This window comes from Vanessa cardui, chromosome Z, assembly GCF_905220365.1.
Source record: "Vanessa cardui chromosome Z, ilVanCard2.1, whole genome shotgun sequence".
In the NCBI taxonomy this organism is placed as follows: Eukaryota; Metazoa; Arthropoda; class Insecta; order Lepidoptera; family Nymphalidae; genus Vanessa; species Vanessa cardui.
This window is the reverse complement of record NC_061154.1, coordinates 6,902,026-6,919,203: the sequence shown is the minus strand read 5'-3', so window position 1 is coordinate 6,919,203 and position 17,178 is coordinate 6,902,026. Positions and strand designations below refer to the sequence as shown.

General features: G+C 29.5%; 1 protein-coding gene across 2 annotated transcripts in view; it reads right to left on the bottom strand.

Moving 5' to 3' along the window:
* LOC124542886 (neprilysin-2) overlaps positions 1-17,178 on the bottom strand; it is a 44,564-nt gene that overhangs the window by 8,819 nt on the left and 18,567 nt on the right. The window contains exons 2-4 of one of the 2 annotated variants that reach the window (XM_047120784.1): positions 15,843-15,893; positions 6,486-6,622; positions 632-739 (exon numbers count right to left, since the gene is read on the bottom strand). In XM_047120784.1, the coding sequence (XP_046976740.1) occupies positions 632-739; positions 6,486-6,622; positions 15,843-15,893 (296 nt within the window). The remainder of the gene's footprint in view (positions 1-631; positions 740-6,485; positions 6,623-15,842; positions 15,894-17,178) is intronic. The other variant, XM_047120785.1, reaches the window with a different exon arrangement.

Genomic DNA, 17,178 nt, shown 5'->3' with positions numbered 1-17,178 from the left:
GTTAGAAGTGACTATATGCTAGATCTATGTACATATATAAGTGCGCACTAAGCCTGATGAGGGCATGAGATAACGTCTAGTTAAATTGCAATTCTCGATGAATAGTTCTTTGTTTCCCTGGGAATCGAATCTTGGCCTTTACTTACTGAATACAACGGAACGCTATTATAATGCCATTTTCATTGTTATAATAATTATTCGTACTATTAAACACACTTATAGGTACTATTATTTGACAACAACTTTAATTATAGAAAATAAATTTGATAAAAATTTATGATTTGGGTCGCGGAATTTTCGGGTTAGAAATGTACCAAGAATAAGAATGATGGATATCAATTTTCAATAATCCTAATGCGGTAAATTTTGAGCCTGAGCTTGGTTTTGATGAGGGAATCATGCACAGCATACATGCTCACGGAAACGAATGAAACTACACATAAAAGTATGTTCATATAACATTTTTCTTACTCTGTGGCTACTAATGCACTTTCTTTTAACCTTACATCGAAACACCAAGACGCAAAGCATATTATTTAGCGATAGAATATGGTTGGTGGAAGGTACCCACGCTACAGCTTACAGGCTACCACCTACCATCAACCAATAAAGGATTAATTTAAATATTTACCTGTATGGATGCATCCAGGGAGGTTGCAAGTTTTTGCTTCGGGGCTCTTTGCGATGACTGCTGGCGGCATTGACGGGGAAAGTCTTAGTTCGCTAGTCTGTGGCATGTCTAGAAGGCGGATAAGCGTGAAGATGAGAGACGATCACGGGACGACACAGTGGTTATGATAACACAGAATATTTAAAGCACAGTTAATTTTTTTTTTCAGTAGCTCGACAAATCAGATGGTTGCATGCATTAGTTGTATAGAGTGACTGACGGGTGTTTATTTTATACTAAAAATATTAAAAATAATTATAGGCATTTTACTGTATTTCTGGGGACTCTTGTCCAACACAGGTACGTCAGTCCCATATTATTGAAATTTGAAATTCGATTCTTGTACGATAATTGTAGTTATTTAACTTTGTAATTAATTTTTAATTACGCAAAATTACTAGTGTTCATCTACAGTTGTAACAAAATATTGTGTTACTAAACTATGGAGATATTGCTCAACTATTATATATAAACAAAACTTACAATGTCCTTGTGGGTTCCAGAAAGCATTAAAATTGCATATGTTGCTATTAAAAAATAATAATTAAAGAACGCATGTGTGCAAAAGGTTTTTAGACAATTAGTGAGTTCATGGTTGATAGCACACCTTGGGAATGAAGCTATCGCCTTCTGGCTATTTCTAATATTGAATATTTGTAAATAATCACAGATTGATAAAAAAGACCCGCTAAGTTTCTATTTTGAACCGGTGGTAGAGTTTAATTTGCTAATTAATAACTACTTGTAATTCTTCTGAAAAAAATAATATATTTGATATAATTTGTTATTCGAATTTCAATTTTAAAATATCGTTTTAAAAAAATAATAATTGCGTAATTCAATTTACTTATTATAAAATATGTTGTTGTTAAAAGAACAAAAATATTTAAATAAGACAAGAAACAATTTTATTGTTTTTGTTACAGGTAACACTGAATAAATCGGGGAATTGTGACCTAGCGTCCTATTTGACTGATTATAACATATATATTATGTATATTTTGAGAGAGTAATTCGCGCTGTAAATGTGTCTTAACTTAAAATAAGCGTATTAATTATGACCATTTGATTTCATTATTAATGATTTATGCAAGATTAATATTTTATATGATTCATGTCTTTGAATGATAAAGCATTAATAGTTATGAAAGATGGTGTGATTTTGTAGGCGTACAAATAAAAGCAATATTAAAAAGGTTAAAAAAGGACAAAGCATGATAATATTGATTATTGTTGTATTCTTTTGTAATATGAACATTAAAAAAACAACATTAATATTCATTTTATCAAATATGAATTATAATAGCTAAATATATTTTTAATTAGGAATTAATTTGATATACATATAAATAAATTTAAAGTAATTACCTAAACAATTCTCATTGTGATGATTTATTATAAGTTTTATTTATTGTGATAAACATAAAATTACTATAATAATATGTACGTATGTATGTATGTTCATCAAACGATCTAAACTGTTATCGTACAAGACTAAGTAATGTATTAACGCCTCTACATTTACTAATTTCCGAGCTTGGCGGACCATGAAAAACATTCGATCTACGCAAAATGAATTCATCATTATGTTGGTACATATGTTCATTGCATATTTTGATAATTGGTAATAGTTCTTCTATAATAAATTAACAGCTCACACAAAAAAAGATGATTTATGGTATTATTTTTTAATCGTTATTTTTTAGTTTCAAATTTGAATAGTCCGTTTGTGAGAAAATTACTAACAAGTAAATGAAGAGATGGGACCTTTTTGGTAAACCTAACTTAAAGATTATTAAATCAATATGAACTTTAGCGGAAGATGCAGCGCTGGTTGGATAAGGTTTTAGTTTATAATATGATTACATAAGTAGCGCGCTACGCCATTTCACCCGCCATAAATTTAGACTTTTGACGTGACAGGCGTGAATTTCATGTTCTTGTAGAATATATTGTGTAATATCGCGTTTAGTTACATACAAGTAGTCGCCTGCGGATTTGCTCGCGTTTTAGGGTGTTGGTTTTCATATGCTTGGCAAAAGTATCCTTTATACTTTCTTGGAGTTACAGTTTGCTTCAAACCAATAATCATAAAATTCGGCTCAGCGGTTTGGTCGTGAAAGACAACAGACATACAGAGTTACTTTCACATTTATAATATTAATAATACAGATTAAAAAATTCGTAGTTCCCGTAGATATAAAATTTCACTTAGCCTGAATGTTGAAGTCCATTCGACACTGAAATAGAATTAAAATATTCAAACTTCGAATTTCGAACTGCAACGGTCCTGAGAATTATATGTATTTTAAAATGACCGCTTTCGTGGTTCAACGATCTGCCAGCAATGTCCTGATTAAGTTAACTCCGTTCGAACTAGGAAAGCCAAGGAAGAAAACGTTTTGAAAAGCATAACGATTCATTTATATTACTTTACGATTGGTAGAAAAAAAAGATATTATAAAAGGAGACATAAGACAACTATACATATATAAATTACAATTTTGATTGACAAAAAGGGTAAGTTTTTGTATTTTTATTTATTTATATGTATTTATTAACTATAAAAACAAACTTAAAACTTGTACATTTATTAAGAAAATTCAATTTAAGATATTATCAAATTTTTTTTTTACTTAAGCAAAAGCCGGCAAAGGTTTTGCGAATGACAGACCAAAATCAGTGAATAAAGTTTAAATGCTTCGATTGATAAATTGCTCCGCTGACATCGAAATTTAATTATTGTAAATATTTTTTCCAATCGGATCGAGAGGGAACCATTCCGCTGAATTTCACTACTTTTAATCCGTTTACTTTTAATATAAATAAATGATTTTTATGATTAACATTGGTTATTAACAAAATTGTTATTGCTTTGAGTGTAGTTACAGATTAAACATGTAATGTGATTCTTAAAGTTTAATGTAAAACAAAATTTGAATAATGATTTAAGTATTAAGCTCAAGTTTTATGCTGACGAGTATTTTCGTCTGTCGAGGAACATTTGTTTTGATAACAATAATTTGTCAGCGATAATCGAGGTAATTAGGTAAAAGTTTAAATTCAACTATTAACACATGCAAAATGTAAATTAAGATACAATTCGCATTTGTCACTCAAAGAACAGGTTTGTTATTGACCTTAATTCACGTTTCGAACTTGGCTTTAATGTATTCATCCTTTTCCTGTTGAAAAAAGACAATAAACTACATACTCGATTGCTTTTGAATACATACACATATTTATCTTTTTAGTTCACAAGTGTTTTGCCAAATTGAACTAAGTATGAAGTAATATCTGTTTTTATTTTGTTTTGATGTCTTAAATAAATACCAAACGATGTTTTGTCCGCTGTATTTCATTGCAATAAAAAACAATATAAATACGCAATTGTTAGATCATGTCCTTTCTTTAATTTAAAAGTCTAAAACAATTCCTTGTTCAATCTTGAATTCTTTGTAATTTCAAGTTAAAAGCTCTTAAAACGTTAAGAAACTACGGCTCATATATCTAAAGCTTCGTTCGGAATGATTATACAGAACCAAAGAAAGACAAGAGTAGTAAGTATTTTTCAAAACTATCGCGAATTTCAACTTGTGTCAAATTATTGTGACCCTATTTTAGAATAAAACATTTTTTTTTTAATTTACTGATAGTTACCACTGTACAATTATTATGTATACCGATAGGGTATTGGCCAACTTTTCATTGCAAGTGAAATTAAAAATAGGCTGCTTTGTATTTGTAAGTATAATTTATTTGTGTCACTATGAATCGTGCTGACATTACAAAATTGTACGTGAGCTAATATTAAACGTTATTGATTTAAATCAGAGCAGATAGTTACCAAAATATTTGCGTCATGCATCAACCGTGGCTCATTGCCGTGACGGTGGCGTAAGATTAAGTTTTCACTCTTGATGCAAAGGCTATAAAGATGTTTTTTACAAGAAAACATAATAGGTGGTTTTTTTTACAATTGTTACATCTTAAACGTTTAGAGGTCAGAGTAACAATTTATCGTGATCACGCGTATACGTAGCAAAATGTTACCGTTTAGCAAAGTCGACGTTGGTACCGTTGTGCAATTTTTGTGATCACGCACAGACAATATAATAAATTAAAAACCGTTTTAAACATTCGATGTAATTATTTTTATTGCAACTTTAAGATTTTAATTTACTTTTTATGAAGTAATTAACTATAGTACCAATTTAATTTTGCTTTTCGGATTTGTTTAGAGATGTAATCAAGGCATGTGTTTATTCAAGCAATTAATTTGCAAATAATATAAATCAATCAAAAAATGATCTATGATAACATTTGACTGATTGTGTTTTCGAATTATGTATAATTATATATTTTAAAAGGAAACTATTAATATTTTTAAGTTGCTTTTGTTTATTATTCTGGATCCAACATTGTTCTACGTTATGTTCTTAATTTGAATTGCGATTTTAATATACAACATTTTAATTTTTTTTTGTCAAACGTTAAAGATGAATTAAGGTCAGGAATAACAAAAACTATTATAAGAATAAAGATAATTTAGAAAATATGTAATACGACCAACTCGTATGTCACATTGGCATCCCAGTCCAACAAGAGTTCCTCTTGGGTGCGTGGCGTGTTTTCTATATCTACTTTTTTACGCGTTTTCTATAGCTTACTTAGTATTGATTTGAATTACTAAAGTCTATTTTTATTTATTTTATTCCACATTTATGTTATAAAATATATATTTTTTATTCTATTGATGCACGTACCTAGTATTTTAAGATCCACATAAATTAATTTACTATTTCAGTTTTGTTATTTTTTTTAATTGAGTTGTAAACAGATTTCAAAATATCTACACACGATAACATGAACAATACAATTATAATAATTCAAGTTTTGAGATCATTGAAATCTTTTTACAATAAACTCGATAAATTAATTATCTATGGTACCTACATGGTGTAAAATTCAAATATAGAATATGAATAAAATGTCCTGCAGTTGAATGGATACATTAAGAAACGGTGAATACTTGGAACTAATTTCACACTTAAAATATCCAACCTTTTTTGTACGCGTTTAACGTTTAAAAATACTTAAACAATCGAAACTCACGTAACGGAAATACGTCCATGTTTACTAGAGAGCTGTGTAATCACGCTAAACAAGGTAATGAACAATACTAAATTATCATTATAATACTACATATTGTTCCTTATTAAAGTCCGTGTAAGTTGTTCTGTTTGAATATCTGCCCTTTGGGTTATCGGCACAGATACATATGAAATGATTGAACGTGATTCACAAAAAACTGTTTTCTCTCTCTTTGTATGCCTTCGATGACACGCAAATTTGAATACATGTATGCTTAGCCTGTCTAAATTCGCTTGTTGAAGCAATTTGAATTATATTTAGTAAGTAATAAGTTCTAAAATAAATAAATTTCTGCTCAGAATTTAAATAATGTCAATGCGGATAATTTCTGAAAGAAAGAGTAAATTTTTAACAAACCTTGAAGAAACTATTGTATTCGCAATTCTGTGTGGAACAATCTTGTAAGTGCGGTAAAATTACGTGAATTTAAGTACTGTTTACTTTATAATATTATATTCGAAGTTTTTTAGAAGTAAACAGTATATAAAAAGTTAATTAGTTAAATTTGATAAATACTTACAAACTAGTTTGATTACTGAAAGTGTATCCAATAATTTCAATTGTTATTATATATTTTGTTTAATTAAAACGACGTAATTAATCAATTGTAATAAACAGATAAATGTTTTTTAGTGATAGTAATTGAATTGGTGTGTATTACCGGTAACATCGGCCGTGGACCGCACTAGCATCGTGGCAAGGAAGGCAGCAAGAAATGCGATCGCCATTAGCGACACAACTCCCGCCACTAGCAACAGCCGCTTCTCCATATTCGTCCTTTGCGCCCAGAAGGACGGCCTGTTGACAAAGAAACAATTTATTATTTACAGTTAATTCGTAACATTCCTAAATCAAAATGTTTTTTTTTTAAATTATATTTTAAGACGTTTTCAGTTTTGTTTAGTCTGCTATACATAAATAAGAACTTTTTTGTATAATACAAAATATATCTGGGTATTTTTTTTTTATTGGTGAAGATTTCAGAAATACTTAGTACAATTAATGTACATGACATAATATTATTTATATTATTTAAAGTTCATAACTAATATCGTAAAATCAATGGGAATGGTATTGAAATGACAAAAAAAAATACTTTTGTAGGAATAGGAAATCTTCTAAGTGGTTATTCTTTGAAGGAGAAAATTGCTACGAAATTTTCAATTTGTTTTGTTAACCCAATTTACTTGGCCGCAATTTTCATTGGTGTTAAACGAAGGGAGCCCGGGGATACCAGATCCCTTCTTATGGCTTCCTAAAGAAAACTTATTTCGGTGTCTCGCGGAAAGCGGCTTAAAAATTATAAATAATTTAAAATAGCACTCGGCTGTCGTCGCTAATACGCCGACCGACTGAAATATTTAAATACGCCTTCTGTATTTTTTGCTGTACATTGAAATGAAAAAGCTCGCAACAGACGGTTGGGACGCCTGCATAAATATATATGTAAATAACTTGTGCTAAAATATTATATTTAAACTTTTATGTGTGTGCGAATAATATTTAAACATAACAAAAGTATTCAAAATGAAAATATGTTTCATGGAAAATTTCCTTATTTTTCGAAACGTTAAAATGACTCTGATTGAACTCAATGATTTAGCTTTTTTCTACTTCATAGATTGTCAAGAAATCGTTTCTATATAGATCGGAATTACTCAATCTTTACAGAATCAATGAGCCAAACAGAAAATAAAGAAATTTCAAATTGCAAGCACAACTCGAGTTAGATGTGCAATTGAGTCTAAGGTGGCTGAAAATTATTAAACTTTATCTTTACAATTATTTAAAATAATATTTAAAAAAAAAAGAATATTTAAGAAGCTGTTCTTTATTTAAAAAATGTTCCATGCCATTCCACTACGCATATGGACATTGGCACTTTAAGAATATTTTTTTATCTGTAGTATGCGTTTAGAATTTTGTTTTTAATTGTCGAATATAGTGCCGTTGTACAAATTTCCAGCTATATAGAGATGTCAATTAGCTTTAACGCCATTGACTATTTTCTCAAAATGATTTTTCAGACAATAACAACCTCACTCAGGCTTTTAAGCTCCAGTAGTATCTTGAGACTTGAGACACTTAGAGCTTCGTTAACTAAAGTAAATAAAGTTATTATTTTCAAAATAATAGTGCAAAAATGTTTAATTACCTTTAGAGTAATTTTAACGTTTTGTAATTAGTCAAAAACTAATTATTAATTAATAGTAAAAGAAACAGATTTCAATTAATTGTATTTTGTTATTGTTTTGTTTTTAATTAACCGTTAAAGTATTTACATTAATATTACTAACGAGAGTAATAAAATTAATTATGTTTTCCATGCCATTATCCCATTTATTTATTTTGTATCCAAAAGTTTTCCTGACGTCGATCCACCGTGTGCTTTGCTTAAGGGATTCCTTAAGGTTAAGGCACCTACGCGTTTAATTGTTGGATGCAAGTATTAAGTCAGGTCTTACAATTTAACACCTACGTCACGGGCTTTATAGGGTGGCTCTATTCTTGATGTTAGTTGTATAGAACTTGGTAAGAATCCCACATAATTTACCAGGTTTCTTTACTCTTCTCTACCAGCACCACATATTCATACACCGATTTGTTATATGTTAGTTCATAGTTTTGATATTTTAAATTGAAGCATTTTGTCGTTGAGATAATTTATTTGCTTTATTTTTTTTTATTAATAACCATAACGGAAATACTATACAATAGTAAGAATTGCTTGTAACTAGATAATTTAACATTCTGATTTCACAAATTGACATATTGTGGAAAATTTTTGGATGTGTGCGTGGTGTAAGTGTGTGTGTGTGGCTGTACAGTATATCTACGAATCAAAATCGTGTAAAATCTTGTATGTGAACATCTATTATCTGTAATCACTTATTGTTTAGTGCAAGTCGCCGCGCCCGAGCTCTTTATGCGATTTTTATTGTCTTCCCGCATATTGAAGCTTTTTATGGACACTTTTATCTCAGATATCGTTTTTTAACGATAATAGAAATCTTTTCTTTTCGTGACACATATTATTTTTACGTTCACTTGCACAATGCATTTTAAACTTACGTTAAAATATGAATTTGTTATTAGTATTTTGTATGCCTGTATAGACGTTTTATTACAACATATTACCACATCAATATGTGGTCTATTCTTTGGGTTTTTACGATAGCTATCAGATTAAAGTCAAATCATTTTACATTTTTTTAATTAATTGCTGATATGAATACTCGGTTGAGTCGTGGTTAACAACAATGACTCAGCTAAGTACAGTAAATTACCTGAGTGTAAATTTCCCACCGAGCAAAAGCCTCGTCTCCTACACCTTTAAGGCAAACAATTTGCACCGAGATCTGGTGACCAAAGATCCCCGCGAAACAAGATCAGAGTTCCAGGAAACTGGTATCTACAGATAAACGCAAAAAATATATCTGCTTTAATTATAGTTGCTGTTAAATGCACTTAAGTAAAAAACCCTGTGTCATACACATTTACGTAATTAATGTTTTTCCGCCAATCAAGAAAACCCTGTAACATATTTAACTAATCGCAAATAATATAATGATTTCAAACTTCGAACTTTTCTTCTATTTATCTCTCTAGCGAATTCAACACCACGTGTAGTGTCATCGATGTTAATTCCCATAACAAATGCGTTGATGTCACCTGCCTTACCGATGTAGTGGTCTAGCACTAGCACATCACTAGCAGCGGTTGTGCAACGATGCAACGTCACTGGACAGCATTTTTTATCCAGACCGGTCTGACCTAAGTTCATCGTCTTCAAGGTTAATGAACTTTTTTGACCAACTATTTCCGTGACCACAAGGTCTTAAAATATTTTAACTATTTATCTATGGATATTACAAAATGATTTTATTTACGTTTACATATGTTGTTATAAAATAATTCACAGAAATCACTTGTAGCTGAAAACAAAGCTTTTGTTCTACAAATTATCAATCTATAGCCTAGGTTTGTTATTAATTAAGAGCATAAATTATTAAATAAATAAATTACAATATTTATATAATGTTTTATAAATTATTTTACTCAATTCAGATAGACATAGTAGTTCGAGAATGATTGATGTAAGAGGATGTCAAGTCTCACTCATTCACTCTAAACGAGTTGCATAACAATGTCTTCGTTCAAAACGTTCAACCAAAACAATTCTTACATTCAATATTATAATCTACTTTCCCATTCACGTGATACTTGCACAACACAAGCGGGCGATCAATCTGTGACCTCCATAACATAATATTCTTATTTCGTTTAGCGGTCAATGTCAGATTAACATAAAATATACATAAGACTGATAATGAATAAATCTTGAATATAATTTCCATTATACGGAACATTGACTTATTATAGTTTTGAAGAGTTAAAATATAAACAATCCCTTTTTTTCTTTAATATGCGTGGATTGAGTGACGTATCTAATTTTTTTTAATAATATATCGGTCTGTGTATTGTATTGATTTTATTTATTTCTTGTAATATATTGCCTTTTTTGATTATTTAAAATGCTTAGCTATAATAATTAGCTTAAGGTCTGGTAAATTGATAAATGTATACCAATAACTATACTGGCGCCTATATGGCCTTTGAATAAAATATTAATATTATAAAATTTTCATTTGAGATTTCACAGATTTATATGACACAACACAACACACAACTTCGTAGGCTATGGTTGTAGCCTAAATTAGTCCTTATAACATCAGCTTACTACCAGTGTAAGTTAAAATCAGGTAAAAAAATTTTTTGGTGTATGTACCAAGCATATATATATATATATATATATATATGCATTTGGTAAAAAGCGGATAATTTAATATTACAAACAGACATTGTAATTTTATTATATGTATAGATGTTATGTCCTGTAGTTACGCATTTCACTCAGAGACGATTTCCCAAAGATCTACCTCCACTTATTATTCATTATATATACGAATATATTCAAATATATAATAATAATATTTAAAGTAATCTATTTTTAAATGTTATTTTATTACATATGGCATCAAATATGTAAAACAGTTTCAATTTATCGTACCTAATATGATTTATGGGCCATACTTTTTATTTATGAAGGAACAATAATACTGTGATAAATCGAATGAAATGCAATAAAAAGCAGAAACGACGTATTTTTGTTTTGTTCAACTTGAGTTTAATTTAGACAAGATTCGACCTTTTTTAATTTGAAAGGTAAATACTGTGTATTGTAATACACTTCCAATATTTTAATTTTGTATTCCATCATCATTAAACTTTCTATTTTAAATTAAACAATTTTACCGAAAGTAGAGCCTTGTAGACCTTGCCTAGAGGAAGTTGTTAGATTGATTTTCAAAAACAATATCGAAATTATATTAATTTGTTGGTTTCGAGAAATTAACATCTTAGTACATTGTTGATATCGCATTGATTTTTGAGTTATAGCTTGATTTTAGACGATTGTGACTTACCACTAGACGATAAGACAATATTTTACAAGATAAATAATGTTGGCCAGTTTTAAGACTTTTTTGAGATCAGGAGCGCGATTTTGTTTAATAAATCTTGAGAATAAAAGAAACATTAGTATATTATATTAATTTTAAAAATTAGATAAATTAATTTGAATTTCGAATAATGATGATAATATATTGAATTATTACAAAACACACGGAACTACATATAAACAGAGATTAACTTGTTTCGTCTTTACATAACTGCCGGAAACGGATTGTTTAAATTGAAAATAATAATATAAATAAGTGTATAATACGTCCATTATATAATTTTATATAAGTAAAAACGATTTTGCAATTTAAAATTAGTCATGAAACGAAGTCAATGAATTTTAAGAAAGTAAATTTATAAGTTATTATTTTAAATCTAATATGTAATAAAAATATTTATTTTGTAAGGTATTATTATTTTCAGGAGACAAATTGCTTTGATATTTTTTTATTAATGAAATTGTAGAAGATTTTATAAGAGTCAAATAAAAAAATATTGTAAAAATTTACTTAAGATATTCTTTTATTTATTATTAAAAGTAAAATAAATACAAGTTGTAGTTCCTTTTTTTCTCGCATGAAGTTCCTCTTTTAAATGGTATAGTATTCATCTGCAGTCTCGCATTGAAACAATTGATTGGCGGGCTGGCAAATTGGCCACCTAACTGTATGTCCCTGCCAATGGACAATTTGTAGATTAAGAGACATAGTCATTCCCCATATCACCCCATTACCTACATTGGTAGTTGATATCATAAGAACTTGCGTGCAAAGGTTCTTATTATCTAAACTGTGGCCTGCTAGTAAGATTTTACAGATTTTACAGATTTACCAACACACCACAGTAAATGTAAAGTGAGTTAATTAATGAGAAATTTATTGTTGACAACTAATTTTGAAACATTTTTTCGTGATTAAAAGGGTTAAGTTACATAGTATAATAAAATACAGATAATGTGGTTATGACCCTTAGGATATACAGCTCGATACGTAAAAAGAATAACGACGCAGGCGCAGGATTCGCAGGCATTATCCGGTACTACCGTTACTAACGCAGTTATATAAGAGTTGATTGACCCCATAGTAAACAATACTGGATCTACTACTATGCAAATGTATTCTAACCAGTTTTGTGAACATATGACAAAGATGGTTAGAAAAAATAACGTGCCATATGCAAAGAATTTATTATAATTACTCCATAGTTTTACAAGGCGATGTAGATTGTGTTTTTCTGTAATTTCATGATTTCATATGTAATTAAATGAAAAGTATTTACTTTGATTGCAGTCAAAAAACTTTGTATTTAATCTACCGAAATTTTAAATCCAGAACCATTGAACTTGAATTAATCGATTTAAGTATAACGTAAACTTACTTTTGTAATATTAATAGTTAAATACATATACCTACATTACTATTTATTAACTAATATTTAAAATTGAAATTTCAAACATTACATATAGTTCAATTCTATCAAAAGCCTTCAATACTACGTTGTATTGTAATAATATTCATAGTAATAAAAATTTAATATGAAAGTGCTTTAATAGGTACGGATATTATTTTGTACATATTCAATTCTTTAAAAATACTGAGTTCACTTCAATTCACGCCTATCGATATGTAACAGCGAGTATGTCAATAATAATCGTACTCGGCTTAGAATGACGCAATTATTGTTTAAACATCTCATAAGGTTTATTATCATCCAGCGAAGCTTTAGAATTAATTCGCCCGTTATCGTTTATAACACAGTACAAGTTGGAGGTATTTTCGGTAGTCTTGGGAATTGTGAAAACCAAAATTATTGCATATTGCTTGATTGCTTAATAATTTTTCTTTATATTTTTGGGGTATTCCCGTCGAAAGTTACATCCTGTAAATATCCTACATCCATATATATACAATAACTCCCCGTTTAATTGTGTTATTTATTATTAGGTCCTTACAAAATAATGCGAAAAAAAAAACAAATGAATGACTGTTTCAAAACTCAAATGCACCAGCTAAATGAATTTATGAATTTAAATTTGGAATTCTTACCAAAGAGGAGATATTTCAGATATAAGTGGCCAGTACGACAAAATGCTAATTTCATATGTAAGTACCTAATATTATGATGTGGGTACGACGGGCGAATGCACCACCTGTTGTTAAATGGTCATCACCTTCCATATTTATTAGTCAGTAATATTAATCATTGCTCATATCATCGCCAATGCGCCACCGACCTTGGTAGCTAAGAGGTCATGTTCCTTACCTGACGTTACTGATCATTCAAACCGGTACATAACAATACTAAGTAATTCTGATTAGTGGGTATTGTGGTAATGAGTGGGTGGTGGAAACACAGACGGACTTGCACGAAGCCCAATACATCAAGTAAAAATATCCAGATAGATTTTAGATAAAACATAATCCAATTGTAACATTGAATGAATACTCAGTTTTAAAACACCAAGCTTGCCTTCAATGCATCGGCAACAGAAATGTAAGCAATCATTTGGACAGTTAACAGTAAACTTGCAAATAATATTAGGTATGTATAGCATATGTCAATAATAAAACCTTTACGGATATCGTACAGAGTTTTAGCCATAGTGTATCTCTAACTGGTATTGCATGTAACTTTGCGAGTACACAACGCACTGCAACTCCTGCATAATCACCTTATAATTCTACCTAAACTGACCCGATTAAAGTGAGATTCTCATTATGATATAAACACAAATAATATATGAATATATGATCTTTTACATGTTTCTCTATCTTTACAGATCTACATCCGATACGACGCTTGTCACGCCTACTGATCGCACTTATATGATACGGTGACAGAAACCTACACATAAGTTTCAACTGGATCGAACTTGTTTAATGGATAAGTGGAAAATGTATTACTTACTAGCATTACTTGTAGATGGGTTTAAAATAAGAAAACAATTATAAAGAGTACAACTCTTTAGAAGGAGTTTAGAACACGTAGGTACGGAAGATTTTCTAGATTTCTGAAAATATTACGCGAACAACTTATTTAAATATTAAAAGAACAATAATATCATGTCACAAAAGCCAGTATTACTTTTCGAATGTTATGACTCCTGTCGTGGTTTTGCTTTTGTTTAGCTTAAGATCACGTACGTCAAGGCCGTGATGGCACGGCGGTTAGGCCACTCACCGGGCAAATATTTAAATCAAGTACTACAAAACATATGACGTCGATAACAAAGGAGTTTATATATTAATTTCTCATTCGTTTTCTGTTGAATAAAGTATTCATTGTTTTATTTTTTATCTTCAAACAAAAAAGTGTTGATACCATAAATATTTTCGTTTCATTAAAGTTGTATATAATACATTCTGAAGTTCCTTTTGCTCGAAAAGAGTACATTTTTAGGACCGATTTCGTGAGCAACGCGTACCTATATAATATTTAATTGTAATATTTCAGAAACAATCAAAAGCAAAAAGCTTAACTTGTACAACACGTGTATTGTTTTGCACGAACCTTTTTTTCTATAAGACCACATTAAGAAGGTTTTTTTATAAAATACCAATTTTAGAATAATAGTTTTTATTACATTAATAGACAGATTTATAATTTTAGAACCTTCAAATGTTATGGTACACAGTTTAAAATATTTATAAATATCGATTTAATTAAGTGCTGTCAACAATCGTGCGAATGTCTAATGGAAAATTGCGTAAAAGGCGAAAAACACTTTAGAAGGCAATGTTTACGGTTTGCAAGTGATCTAAATGCAAATTATATTACTTTAGACGATACTTATTGAGTTAATAAAGATTGGCTGCGGATCGTGGCTCAAATACGTGCCAGAAGACTTCACCACAACAGACACAACAAACGAGATCGCATTGTTTGAAATTTTTTGAAAACGAGATTAAGATAGGATTAGGATCGCGTTAATCATTAATTGAATCTTACACTTTTTCAAGATTTCTTAGAATTTATATAACTTACAGTTGCACAAAGATACTCTTTCATTGAAAATATTTGGTCGTGTAAACGAACTTAATATTTATTTAACTCTTAAAGTATGTTATTAAATAAAGTATACGCAACGTGAGATATGAAATGATTTACATCAGTGGACACAAAAGCGTTTTCAAAATATAGTATCACGTTACGTGACAATATGAAAAATATTTTGAAGAGTGGTCATTCATGAATGACCATTATTTAAACAAGGCTTTATTCTTACAAAAGTAAAATGTATTTTGACAGGAATACAAATATCACTGTTTTAATAAACGCCCACCAAACATTGTTTATAACTAAAAATGTAAAAACATAGATAACGCTAATACGTATAAAACACGTACATATACAACGAAACTTATATAACAGATAGTAAACTATGTAACATCAACATTTTGAATTAATTCGTTGGCTGTATGAATTTTAAATCAATCTACTGGAGTCTCGAAAGCAATTTGAAGTTTTACTAATGTATAAACAATTAAAAACTTACTTGACGTTGTTACGCATGTTGTAATTATTGGTGATGTATTCTGCGTCCCCACTGAAAACAAAAACATAATTACTTTATCAAACATGTTCATTTTAAATGGGAAATATATATTATAGATCTATTGACCTGTTGACTTCCAAGCAGGATACATTAATTGAAATAATTGTATTTAATTAACATGACGTTGTATTTTTTAAATGTTAAAAAAGAGTAACTACTGAGTTTCTTGCCGGTTCTTCTCGGTAGAATCTACTTTCCGAACCGGTGGTAGCTTCACTTAATTGTAAAATGACGATTCAAAAGTGCTTATAAAAGCCTACTTGAATAAAGTTTATTTTGATTTTTTTTTGATTGTATGACATTCCATAATGAGTCTAATGTTCAGTTAAAATTACATAAATTAAGGTATCAAATTAGGGCTTGCGAAGCAACAACCCAATCGGGGATCCTTAAAATCGAAATATGATATTATTTTAAAGAATTTATAACCAATTAAGCCGCGTGAAATATACATAATTACAAAAAAATGGTTAAAGAAGAAAATACATTTTTTTTTTTTTTTTTTCCTGTCGTTGTTATGACGCAATATATTCCATTTTTAAATACAAATAATAAAATAAAGATAAACAAAAGAACTACAATTGTATTTTTCAAAGAAAATACACCCGGGATTCTTGACGACTCTTTTATTAGCAACCAAAGCGAGATCCGACAGCAGTCGACTAAGAGTAAAGTCAAACGCTTTTCTAATATTTAACTAGAACTTAAAGTTTCTTCAACTAGAATTTAAGTTAGTGTATTTAGATCTTGCTTTTTTTTCTTCATTCTCATAATACCTAATAAGTCATTCCAATTCAAACTTTAATATTAAAAACTGAACAATATTTATTTATACGTACATTAACTTATTACTGGTTGGGTATTCGACCCGTTTCAGTGAATATGTGTTTTACTAGAAAATTCTGTTTTAAACTCCATAAATACTAAAACCTCAAAATATTATAACTTCGATCGTTAAGTTAATTTGTATTATCCTTTATAATAATATTATTTTTTAATATATTGTCAATTATTCCATAACATTTACGAATATATCACTTTCAATAGCTCGCTTTATTAGGCAGGAATGTTCCAAAGTGCACTTCATAGGCGGTCTGAGATCTCAGTGCATTTCTTATAAAATTAAAGGACAAGTCATGATTGGCCTGGTGACACAGATGTTTAATCTCATCATATTCCGTGTAACGAGCAGTTTCCTACTTTGAAACGTTTGCGCTTTCCGCGGAAATCTGATTAAATGCAACCAACAGGTTTATGTCAGACGATTTTACCAATG